The 13,946-nt window shown below is 31.4% G+C and overlaps 1 protein-coding gene across 1 annotated transcript in view; it reads right to left on the bottom strand.

Annotated features, from left to right (window-relative positions):
- The window catches only part of LOC142239673 (cell adhesion molecule Dscam1-like), a 179,970-nt gene that overhangs the window by 52,637 nt on the left and 113,387 nt on the right, over positions 1–13,946 (bottom strand). Inside the window, exons 21-22 of the mRNA XM_075311459.1 lie at positions 10,588–10,764; positions 10,351–10,517 (exon numbers count right to left, since the gene is read on the bottom strand). Of these exons, the coding sequence (XP_075167574.1) occupies positions 10,351–10,517; positions 10,588–10,764 (344 nt within the window). The remainder of the gene's footprint in view (positions 1–10,350; positions 10,518–10,587; positions 10,765–13,946) is intronic.

Raw genomic sequence — 13,946 nt, 5'->3', positions numbered from 1 at the left:
AGCAAGCAATTTTTTGTGGTTGTGTGAGTGTGTTCGTGTATTTGTTTTTTTTTTGTTTTTTTGCAAAAATAACATTTTTAACAAAAATAATATAACAATAGGTTTGTTGTTTTTTTTTTTACACATCCAATTTATAGAGATAGACAATGGTTGTGGATAGACAGAATTACGTTGATTAAACCAACAAAACACAAACAAACACAAATTGCAGATCGAGTTCGAGAACACAAAATGAAACGAGAGAGAGAGAAAGAGAGAAAAGAAAAAAATCGAAATTAGTTTAATCGGTCATAGATACCTTTGTGGTGATTGCCTTTGCTACGCAGTATACAAATAACAATTATGGCGATTATAATGACGAGCAAAGCCGCTACAACTGGTACAACTAAATTTAAGTTCGATAATATGATGCGAATTGTATCCTCGGCCGTTAATTCGGGCATATCACGCGATGGGGCAATAGTTCCTGTAACAACCAAAGGTTAACCATACAGATCAGGGAATTATTCAGCATAGCCATGTTTTAATGTTGGCAGTTTGGCAACCAAAATATTCAACAAACAAAGTTTATTTCGTTTTTTAAAACATATTTTTTTTTTTTCAAATTCAACGGTTCTTATAACTCAAAAGAAACTACTCGAAATTGTAAATTCGAACATTACCTTTGTACCGTTCTAATATACAAATACACAAAAAAACATTGAAGTAAATATAGAGAAAGAGTTAAGTGAGAATATCTCTTTGGAAAAGAATAGTAAAGAAAACAATTAGTAACATTAAATATTGATTTTTAAGAAAAAAAAATATTCTAAGAATTTTTTAAGTAGGTTTCTTAATCCTGTTGGTGATATTTAATTTTTTATTTTTTTTTTTTTGAAAATAGTGAATGATTTTTTTTACATGAATGACTTTTATGTCTTAAATCTGTTAAACTTAAGATCTAGATTTAAAAACTTGTATTTAAGTTTATAAAATTTAAAACTATAAATGCAATTTGTTTTTTTTTTTGTATTATCTTTTATTTAATAAAATATTTTATTATTATTTTTTTTTTATTAATTATCTTAACTCTTGTACACAGAAAAAAATTTCACGAACATTTTTCCAATTAAAATCTTAATTGAGTTTTAAAAAATGATCAATTAAAAATTTAATTGAATCAACAATTTTTTTAATTGAAATACAAATCAATCACACAAATTAATAGTATCAATTAAATATTTAATTGGATCAATTAATTTTTTAATTGTCCGTCAATTAATTTTTTAATTGATATTATCATTTCGGTGATTGAAGACATTTCAATTAAAAAATAATTGGATCAATTAATTTCGTGATTGAATCAGAAAAAACATTTTTGTGTGTATAGGAATAACAAATTAGCTTTATTTTGCTTTGCTATAAATAAAACTTGAACTTTATTTCAAACCAAATTAAACTTATGAGAAAAAAAACAGTAACAACATTCCATAAAAAAGTAGTAACACTAAGTTTTATTTTAATCATATTCATAACAAGTACTAGGTAATATTTTTAAGTATGTTGTATAAAATTAACTGTAATTAACTAGTAATTGTAATAATTATTGGTTATTTTGCTTTTGTTGTTGTTTTGTTTATTTTTTTTTTTGGTTAATTTAAGATTAAGGTAAGGAAGAGAATAAAACTAAAATCGAACCCAAGAATTCAATATAAACCATAATACTTGAATTAAAAACGAAATAAACTGTTTATGCTTCTTTTTAGCTAAATTTTTGTCTTTTTTCTTCATTTAAACCTGGATTGAAATGATAATTTTTATATTTTATTTTTTTCTGAGATGATTTGTCTTTGGTTGTTGCAGGCTGAGAAAAAAATTAGGTACTCAATAGTATCACTACCCCATAGTAAATTAATTAATTAAATTATTTTTTACTTTGCTTTTTCATCTTCTTCTTCGATATGTAATCAAATAACATATGTTTACAATATAAAATAAAACCAAAATAAAAATAAATTCAAAAACAAACAAAAATTGCTCAAACTAATATAAATTTCTAAGGAAATTAAAATATTATATATTGTTCTAAAGGGGTGTAGTTTTTATTTCTATGAAGATTTTTCTAAACCATTTGGTGTTAAATCATAAGTACTCGTTTTATGTTTTTTTTATGCGTTGTAAGGTAGAGTGATTAAAATTTTATGCGAATATTTTAGTAGACCTATATATCCCGAAGCTTGCATTCTAAGCAAAAAAAAAACCGATTAATAAAAATACTATGATTATCTGTTATTTTTTTATTTTACTTTTCGTAATCATTTAAATAATCGGGATGAAATTTTACAGATTTTAGATTTCAAATCAAGGCGTTATTTCATAGTTTTCGTGAACACCTACAAGAGATGTTAATGATGCAATTAAAACTCAAACAAAAATAGTTCTTATAAATCCAGAATCTGATATAGTCTTCATAGGTAAAATCTTTAGGTTTATCTTCGGAAAGTGTACTAGTTGAACTGCTCTATTTGGGAGAATAACAGGTTGGCTGATAAGTCCCCGGTCTGACACATAGATGGCGTCGCTAGTATTAAATGCATATAATTTATATATAGTACCAACCTTCAAATGATTCGTGTCAAAATTTGACGTATGTAAGTCAATTAGTTTGTGAGATAGAGCGTCTTTTGTGAAGCAACTTTTGTTATTGTGAAAAAAAAATGGAAAAAGGAATTTCGTGTTTTGATAAAATACTGTTTCTGAAGGGAAAAAATACGGTGGAAGCAAAAACTTGGCTTGATAATGAGTTTCCGGACTCTGCCCCAGGGAAATCAACAATAATTGATTGGTATGCAAAATTCAAGCGTGGTGAAATGAGCACGGAGGACGGTGAACGCAGTGGTTTTGAATCAGCGTAAAATGAAGTTGATCGATATAGAAGAGGCCTTAAAGATATCAAAGGAACGTGTTGGTCATATCATTCATCAATATTTGGATATGCGGAAGCTCTGTGCAAAATGGGTGCCGCGCGAGCTCACATTTGACCAAAAACAACAACGTGTTGATGATTCTGAGCGGTGTTTGCAGCTGTTAACTCGTAATACACCCGAGTTTTTCGGTCGATATGTGACAATGGATGAAACATGACTCCATCACTACACCCCTGAGTCCAATCGACAGTCGGCTGAGTGAACAGCGACCGGTGAACCGTCTCCGAAGCGTGGAAAGACTTAAAAGTCCGCTGGCAAAGTAATGGCCTCTGTTTTTTGGGATGCGCATGGAATAATTTTTATCGATTATCTTGAGAAGGGAAAAACCATCAACAGTGACTATTATATGGCGATATTGGAGCGTTTGAAGGTCGAAATCGCGGCAAAACGGCCCCATATGAAGAAGAAAAAAGTGTTGTTCCACCAAGACAACGCACCGTGCCACAAGTCATTGAGAACGATGGCAAAAATTCATGAATTGGGCTTCGAATTGCTTCCCCACCCACCGTATTCTCCAGATCTGGCCCCTAGCGACTTTTTCTTGTTCTCAGACCTCAAAAGGACGCTCGCAGGGAAAAAATTTGGCTGCAATGAAGAGGTGATCGCTGAAACTGAGGCCTATTTTGAGGCAAAACCGACGGAGTACTACCAAAATGGTATCAAAAAATTGGAAGGTCGTTATAATCGTTGTATCGCTCTTGAAGGGAACTATGTTGAATAATAAAAACGAATTTTGACAAAAAAATTCGTTTTTCTTTGTTAGACCGGGGACTTATCAGCCAACTTGTTATCTATCATCAAACCCCCCGAAAATTTCAAAGGAAACTATAATATTTGATTCATGGTGGTGGGTATTTAAAAATCGGCCCTGCCGAACTTACTGCTGTATACACTTGTTTTAAGTTTCTCCTTAAAGCGTGATACGGTCAAAATTTGGTCAATATAAACTTGACGTATTTCTTTCAATTTTGCATTTAAAAAACCTGAACACCCCTCATTTTGAAGGTGTGTGTGTGTAGAATGTTGCTCCTATTTTGATTTTGGAATTCACTCTTCAATTGTCAAAATGCCGTCCAAGCAAGAAGAGCAGCGTATCAAAATTTTGCTCGTGCATCGCGAAAATCCGAGCTACTCGCACGCAAAGGTGGCAAAATCGCTAAAAGTTGCCAAATCAACCGTTACAAATGTTATTAAAGTGGGGAACGTTTGTTGATAGCCAGGAAGTCTGGATCGGGGGGAAATCGAAAACCGGAAGCCGCTGAGACGACAAAGAGAGTTGCCGGTAGTTTCGACGATGCTGACGAAGTTTGACTGCGTGGTAATGGACGACGAAACCTACGTCAAAGCCGACTACCAGCAGCTTCCGGGACAGGAAGGGGAAAGGTAGCAGATATTTTCAAGCACATAAAACTGTCAAAGTTCGCAAAGAAATATCTGGTTTGGCAAGCCATCTGTACCTGTGGCTGGAAAAGCAGCATTTTCATAGCTTCCGGGACTGTCAACCAAGAAATTTACGTGAAAGAGTGTTTGAATAAACGTCTGCTGCCTTTCCTGAAGAAACACGGTTGTTCCTTACTGTTTTGGCCGGATTTGGCATCTTGCCATTACGGTAAAAAGGCCATGGAGTGGTACGCCGCCAACAACGTGCAGGTGGTCCCCAAGGACAAGAACCCTCCCAACACGCCAGAGCTTCGCCCAATTGAGAAATACTGGGCTATTGTCAAGCGGAACCTAAAGAAGGCAAACTGGCTTTCTGCGGCGAAGAAGGTGGACAAGGTGGCTGTACAAAATCTGATGGCAGGTGTCAAGCGTGAGGCCAGGCAATTCGGATTTGGAAAAGCGAAAGCCTAACTGAATATTTTTCCTGAATTTTATACTAATTGAACTTGAAAAAGAAATTTAATTTGATTTTTTAAATAAACGATTTCACCGATTTACACGCGTTTTCCCTTGACCAAATTTTGACCGTATCACCCTTTACATGGCATCATATCTGAAGACCTAATGCAAAGTCAACTACGTTTTGGTAGATTTTGCAAAATATTCATCTCTAACGAAGAGGTACTTCACAAATTTTTAATAGAAATAAAGTTTTGAAAAAATTTTCTATAAAAATAAAATTTTGACAAACTTTTTCTATAGAAATAACATTTTGACAAAATTTTTTCCCTCGTTTATGAGGTCTCACTGCATACATTATGGTGTCATATACTAATATTTTGATGGGATGAGGATAGTAGAATAAATTGCATGACTAAAAGTGTAAACCCACATAATTGCAACCACGAAACTTTGGGATCAATTTATGATCAATTGTTTGGCTTAATAAAAAGATTGTAACATTTTCCAGAAAACTGATATACTCTTCACATCAAGATTCTGATGAATTTCTGTATACGATCACAGAGTTTGGGGACATTTTAATTGCATTGTTTTACTGTGGATCTGGATAAAACAAACAAGTTCGACGACAGTATAATAAATTTCCAGATTAATAAAGAAATGAAGGGGATTGTGTTCATATATTTGGGATAATTCGAATAATTCTTTAATTACATAGCCAAAATGTTTAGAATATATTTATTCATGCTACTATATTAAGAATTTACAAAAGAAGAAAAGTATCGGTAACAGTAATTTGGGGAACACACTTTTAAATGAAATACTTTTATGAAAAAATGTACACTCGAAACTAGTTGATATTAGTTATTTAGGAAATTTAAATTAATTTAAAAAATTTCCATTCCGATGAATCATTTTCGAATAAATATTGTAATAAATTCTAATTTAAATGAATTTAAAAAATTTCCTTTCCGATGAATCATTTTCGAACTTTCGCCAAGTTTGGGGACATTACACACAACACTTTTTGGGGATATAACAATAAGAAATTGTGAGACAAACTAAGGAAACTTAATATATGAGGATATTTACATAAAATTCTGTTATTATTTATTTGATTAAAATGTTATTATCAAATAAATTTCGGAAATAAAACAACAAGAATTTATGAAACTTACTTCGTATGCAATGTTTGGGGACATTTTGAAACAATACGAAATGATTTGAGTGTTAGAAACAACTGTGGTTAAACTGATGAATTTGTAAAGAATGGTTTTGTTTTCAAATGCTGCAATATTTGTTAGATTTTTAATTATTTTGCATAAACATTTGATACACTTAGGAGATATAATTTAAGTCTCTTTACTCTATAATTCCGAAACCTTTTTTTTGGATTTTTCGTATGTTATTGTGCTTTTTGGGGGAAGGCTATAGCTTCCCCTACAATCGTATTAAATGAGATGATATTTTTTTGGAAAATTTGTTTAATGACGATTTAAATGTGAACAAGTTTTTTGGTTTGCTAAGAACACGTCATTATAAAATTTCTATACATGGGATGGGGTCTACGATACAGTCTCAAACACGAATTCCATGCTTTATTTTTTTAAATTTTTCGTTAGAAAGCTACTTAATGTTTAACAGTTCGGCTTTTATTAAATTCACCAACCTAGTTTTTGATAGTAATATTTTTTTCTGGAAATTTATCTATACGACGAAACAAAAAGCTATTTAAATGCAAGTTGCTGAATAACACACATTTATCATATGGTGATTTACAACATGCTATACTAGACATAGACACACAACTTTTTGATATTTGTTTTTTCTATTTGACAGGGATTGCGGGGAAAACGAGTACTTTTTTATGTAGATTTAATACTAATGGTTTAAAAACTAAGACAAGAAATGCATAATTTCACAAAAAAAAAATAACCTAAAATCAAATATAAATAAACTAAAACTTAAATCAACTACAACTGAACGAATTTTTTTTTGAAAATCATTTGGTGTAGGTGATTTTTTTTTTGGTTTACAAGCTAAACATTAAACAATTTTGAGTGCTCACTAGTAAGCAGCAATAGTTTCTAAAGGCTACAGACTATAAAGTTAATTATTTTTTTCGCTTCTTTTTTTATTGTTTTACTTATCAACAGGAAAAACAAATTGCATTTACGCAATAAATTTCATTGATTTCATTTATCACAAAATTTGTTTACAACATTTTTTACACTATTTTATAAAAACAAAAAGATCAAAACTAAACTTTTAGAAATAAAAAATAAGAAAAAACGATTTTTTACATAAAAAAATCCATTACATGAAATTATGAAGACAACAAGCTTTTAAGAAAAAGATGAAAAATAAAATATTGACAGTGCTTTTACAAAATCATATTGAAATTATAGTACACAAAAATAAAGATCTAATTTACACTTTGCATAAAGAAGCTGAACGAAAAAGAAATTAAAAATTTTCTTATGTAAATTTTATGTATTCTTTACATTTAAGCAGGTGTAGCATTTTTTTTTTTGTTATTTGTATATTTTCATTTTTAGGTTTATAATCAAATTTCGTAGTATTAGTTATAATATATTTGTAGTCTGTCAATGGTCTAAATGTCGTCACAAAAAAAAAATAATAATAAATATACATTTGGGTTCATAAGTGTAATATGAAGTAGAATGTAATATATCAATATAATTTCACGATAAGAGATTTACAATACAATCTTGCCACATTCTTATGTAAGGCATATTCAAGGACATACTAGCAAATTTGAAGACCACAAATTATTAGTTTGGGGACATGGCTTAAATTCAAAAATGTTATTTACCTTAAGAGGTTTTTGAAAAGTTTGTATATAAACATGTATGTAATGTTCAGCCTTTAGTGTCATATTATTAAAAACAATATTTGAAAATAATGTCTAGTGTAAAGCCCGATATAGTAGTGTAATTCGGGGACCATATAATACTGAGATTTGAAATATTTGGGCACGTTTCATAGGATTTTAGTTGCATTTATCAAAATGGACAAACGATTATTGTTGGTATGCAATCTTGGTAGCAATCAGAATAATTATTGAGTGCAAATTTTAAGCACCTAATTGTGTTGGAACTATAAAAATGATCGGAGGGACAACTAAATCAAATCTAAAAATTCGAAGTAGTTTTGTTTTTAACTGATGAGTATTATCATATAAAATAAGCATTTTTGTGGAGATGTGTCTTCTTTCTACATGCGTCTACAAGAAACACCATTAATTTCCTAAAGTAAAATTATTGAGTATTATGTTAACCTTTTTGGGGACATGTTACTGGTTTGATCTTGTTTGGGGACATGTTTCTGGTTTGATCTTCTTTGGGGACATAAGTGATATAAGTTTTCCATTAAAAGCTTATGTAAGCTCTTTTGGGAAACATATAGCCCAAACTAACATAAAACGGTGATCATAATTTAGTATTAAACAAGTATATACGGCCGTAAGTTCGGCCAGGCCGAATCTTATGTACCCTCCACCATGGATTGCGTAGGAACTTCTACTCATCCACAATCGAATTACTTGGGTTGCGATAACACTTGCCGATGGCAAGGTATCGTAAAACTTTTTAACACTGTCTTCTAAATTGTAAGTTAGCCCATACGGGGTATATATTAAACAAAAAAAGGCCGATTAAATACGTATATAATCTAGTTTGACAAAATTTTCTATAGAAATAAAATTTTGACAAAATTTTCTATAGAAATGAAACCTTGACAAAATTTTCTATAGAAATAAAATTTTGACAAAATTTTCTATGGAAATAAAATTTTGACAAACATTTGTATAGAAATAAACTTTTGACAAAACTTTCTATAGAAATGAAATTTTGACAAAACTTTCTATAGTAATAAAATTTGACAAAATTTTCTATGGAAATAAAGTTTTGGTAGATTATTTTTGGCGATATGGACCAATTTTTGTGTAATAAGTCATCGGCTATATATAACTAAAGACCGATATGGACCAATTTTTACATGGCTGTTAGAGGCCATATAGTGACAAAATGTACCAAATTTCAACCGTATCGGAAGACTTTTGCTCCTCCAAGAGGTTCCGGACGTCAAATCTGGGGACGGTTTATATGGGAACTATATATAATTATGGACCGATATGGACCAATTTTTGCATGGTTGTTAGAGACCATATACTAACACCATGTACCAAATTTCAACTGGGTCACTGGGTCGGATGAATTTTGCTCTTCCAAGAGGCTCCGGAGGTCAAATCTGGGGATCGGTTTATATGGGGGCTGTATATAATTATGGACCGATATGGACCAATTTTTGCATGGTTATTAGAGGCCGTAAACTAACATCAGGTACCAAATTTCAACCGGATCGGATGAATTTTGCCCCTCCAAGAGGCTCCGGAGGTCAAATCTGGGGATCGGTTTATATGGGGGCTATATATAATTATGGACCGATATGGACCAATTTTTGCATGGTTGTTAAAAACCGTATACTAAGACCACGTACTAAATTTCAACCGGATCGGATGAATTTTGCTCCTCCAAGAGGCTCCGGTGGTCAAATCTGGGGATCGGTTTATATGGGAGCTATATATAATTATGGACCGATATGGACCAATTTTTGCATGGTTGTTAGAGGCCGTATACTAACATCAGGTACCAAATTTCAACCGGATCGGATGAATTTTGCCCCTCCAAAAGACTCCGGAGGTCAAATCTGGGGATCGGTTTATATGGGGGCTATATATAATTATGGACCGATATGGACCAATTTTTGCATGGTTGTTAGAGACCGTATACTAAGACCACGTACCAAATTTCAACCGGATCAGATGAATTTTGCTGCTCCGGGAGGCTCCCCAAGCCAAATTTGGGGATCGGTTTATATGGGGGCTATACGTAAACGTGGTCCGATATGGCCCATTTTCAATACCATCCGACCTACATCAATAACAACTACTTGTGCCAAGTTTCAAGTCGATAGCTTGTTTCGTTCGGAAGTTAGCGTGATTTCCACAGACGGACGGACGTACGGACAGACGGACGGACATGCTTAGATCGACTCAGAATTTCACCACGACCCAGAATATATATACTTTATGGGGTCTTAGAGCAATATTTCGATGTGTTACAAACGGAATGACAAAGTTAATATACCCCCATCCTATGGTGGAGGGTATAAAAAGTATTCGAATATTTTACAAAGGAGTTCTTCAAAATTAATAAAGAAAGAAAGTTTTTACTCATACAAGCAAAAAATCAGGTGATACTTTAAAAACCCAAAATATATAACAAAAAAAAAAACTTGAAAAATTGCTACTGTCATCTGTCTTCTGTTAGAAATTTTTTTATAAACCTTAAAAATGTTTCACGTAGTTTCAAATATGTATGTACAAAAGCAATGTTAAATTAAAATCACATAGAAAATTGTCTACAATTTCTGCCCCATTTTAAAATAGGGGAAAATGAAAACAAATTCTCTTTTTTTTTTTTGGTAAAATAAAAATTGGAAAACTGATTGAACATACCTCCAGTTACAGTAAGTGTAGCAAAATCATATTCAGCAACAGTGAAACCAGCAGAATTATGGGCAGTGATACGTAAATTATACCAAGTGGCAGGTTCCAAATCCAAGACAACATAGTTATTATCGGGTTTAACATTATTGGAGATTTGATTCCATTCGATTTGATCGCTAAATGGGATTAAAAAAAAGTTTTTTTCAACAAAAAACAAGAAGGTTGAAAAATATTTGTTAAGCCTACCGTTTTTTATTTTCTACCACAAAGTGAGACATGGGACAGCCACCATCTTTCCAGGCTTTGAAATGTAGAGATACCGAATTCGAGGAAACTTCAATGAATCGAGACTTTTCGGGTAATTTTGGTTTGTAGCCCTTGGTGCGTGTATTCAAAATGTCTGAAGCTTCGCCGGCTCCAATGCTGAAATTGCAATTAAATAGGTAAAATATTTTAGTCACAAACTCATACTATGTTTATAAAGCACGTCCATCGAATTGTTACTAGCAGTATTGGGATTTTTCCCTATTGGGATTTTTCGCGGGGGCGAAATTTTTGCGTTGGGGACTTGGAGATTTGATTATTAATTTAAAGAAATTTGCACACAATTGCACACTTTTAAGAGTTGTCCACTTGTAAGAGTTCCCATTTTGAGATCTATTCCCCGATATAAATAGATAACAAATTTTCTTGAATTGGCCCTTTAGATCATAAAATTTGAAGAAAAGTCTTATATTTATTATGCCGTATTCTAGCCTAATAATTTTGATGTGAATGCGTTTTGGGTACCTTTTTCGAATATTTGCGTCACCGAACAAATCTTTTAAAAAACAAGTATATACGGCCGTAAGTTCGCCCAGGCAGAATCTTATGTACCCTCCAGAATGGATTGCGTAGAAACTTCTACTAAAGACGGCCATCCACAATAAAATTACTTGGGTTGCGGCCGATGGCAAGGCATCTTAAAACTTCTTAACATCATATTCTAATTTGTCAGTTAGTCCATGCGGGATATATAGTAGACAAAAGAAAGGCCGATTAAATACGTATATATTCAGTTTTTGACCGCTATATATAGGGAAGAAATTATTACGAACCGATATAAACTTATGTGCGGTAATTATAGAGCCAGAATTGAAATATAGTGCTCGCTTTTTATGGGGGCTATATACAATTATGAACACGAGTCTACCACAAATGGCATATTTTTTTACTGTTTGATAGATTGGTAGAATTCTTGATGTTTTGGAAGATTTTGCAAAATATTCCTCTTCAACTATGAAATGCTTCATAAATTTTCTATAGAAATAACATTTTGACAAAATTTTCTACAGAAATAAAATTCTGACAAAATGTATTCAAAATGTCTGAAGCTTCGCCGGCTCCAATTCTGAAATTGCAATTAAATAGGTAAAATATTTTAGTCACAAACTCATACTATGTTTATAAACCACGTCCATCCAATTGTTACTAGCAGTATTGGGATTTTTCCCTAAATTTCGTGGGGACGAAATTTTTGCGTTGGGGACTTGGATAATTAATTTAAAGAAATTTGCACACAATTGCAAACTTTTAAGAGTTGTCCACTTTTAAGAGTTCCCATATTGAGATCTATTCCCCGATATAAATAGATCACAAATTTTCTTGAATTAGTCCTTTAGATCATAAAATTTGAAGAAAAGTCTTATTTTTACTATACCGTATTCTAGCATAATAATTTTGATGTGAATACGTTTTGGGTACTTTTTTCGAATATTGGCAACACCGAACAAATCGTATAAAAAAAAAAAACAAGTATATACGGCCGTAAGTTCGCCCAGGCCGAATCTACCCTCCAGCATGGATTGCGTAGAAACTTCTACCAAAGACGGTCATCCACAATTAAATTACTTGGGTTGCGGCCGATGGCAAGACATCTTAACATCATATTCTAATTTGTCAGTTAGTCCATGCGGGGTATATAGTAGACAAAAGAAAGGTCGTTATGTTAAATGTTAAAGTTTTCTATAGAAAGAAAATTTTGACAAAATTTTCTATAGAAATAAATATTTGATAAAATTTTCTTTAGAAATAAATTTTTGATAAAATTTTGTATAGAAATTATATTTTGACAAAATTTTCTATATAAATATAAAATTTTGACAAAATTTTCTATAGAAATATAAAATGTTGACAAAATTTTCTATGGCAATTAAAAATTTTGGTAGATTAGTTTAGGCTCGAGTGGCAATGGTGATTTTTCTGCAGCAATAAAATTCTGACAAAATTTTCTATAGAAATTAAATTTTGACAAAATTTTTTTATAGAAATAAATTTTTGATAAAATTTTGTGTAGAAATTATATTTTGACAAAATTTCCTAAAGAAATTAAATGTTGACAAAATTTTCTATAGAAATAAAATTTTGACAAAATTTTCTATAGAAATATAAAATTTTGTCAACATTTTCTGCGGAAATAAAATTTTGGATATAAAATTCTGACAAAATTTTCTATAGAAATAAAATTTTGACAAAATTTTGTATAGAAATAAAATTTTGACAACATTTTCTTTACAAATAAATTTTTGATATAATTTTCTATAGAAATTATATTTTGAAAAAAAAAATCCTAAAGAAATAAAATGTTGACAAAATTTTCTATAGTAATAAAATTTTGAGAAAATTTCTATAGAAATAAAATTTTGACAAAATTTTCTATAGAAATAAAATTTTGACAAAATTTTCTATAGAAATAAAATTTAACAAAATTTCCTAATGAAATAAAATGTTAACAAAATTTTCTATAGAAATAAAATTTTGAGAAAATTTTCTATAGAAATATAAAATTTTGACAAAATTTTCTGCGGCAATAAAATTTTGGTAGATTAGTTTTGGCTCGAGTGGAAATCGTAATTTTATGCAGAAATAAAATTCTGACAAAATTTTCTATAGAAATAAATTTTTGATAAAAATTTGTATAGAAATTATATTTTGACAAAATTTCCTAAAGAAAAAAAATGTTTACAAAATTTTCAATTGAAATATAAAATTTTGACAAAATTTTCTGCGGAAATAAAATTTTGGTAGATTAGTTTTGGCTCGAGTGGAAATCGTGATTTTTCTGTAATTGGGGATCGGTTTATTTGGGGGCTATAAATAATATAGATCGATACGGGGCAATTTTGGCATGGTTGTTATCAGCAATATAATAGCGAAATGTACCAAATTTCAACCGGATCGGATGAATTTTGCTCCTTCAAGAGGCTCCGGATTTCAAATCTGGGGATCGGTTTATATGGGGGCTATATATAATTATGAACCGATATAGACCAATTTTAGCATGGTTGTTAGGGACCATATACTAACACCACGCACCATATTTCAACCGGATCGGTTGAATTTTGCTCCTCCAAGAGGCTCCGTAGGTCAAATCTGGCGATCGGTTTATATGGAGGCTATATATAATTATGAACCGATGTGGACCAAGTTTTGCATGATTGTTGGAGAATATATACCAACGTCATTTACCAAATTTCACTTGGATCGGATGAAATTTGCTTCTCTTAGAGGCTCCGCAAGCCAACTCTGGGGATTGGTTTATATGGGGGCTATATATAATTATGGAC

The sequence above is a fragment of the Haematobia irritans genome, chromosome 5 (assembly GCF_050003625.1).
Source record: "Haematobia irritans isolate KBUSLIRL chromosome 5, ASM5000362v1, whole genome shotgun sequence".
NCBI lineage: Eukaryota > Metazoa > Arthropoda > Insecta > Diptera > Muscidae > Haematobia > Haematobia irritans.
This window is presented reverse-complemented; position numbering and strand designations above follow the sequence as displayed.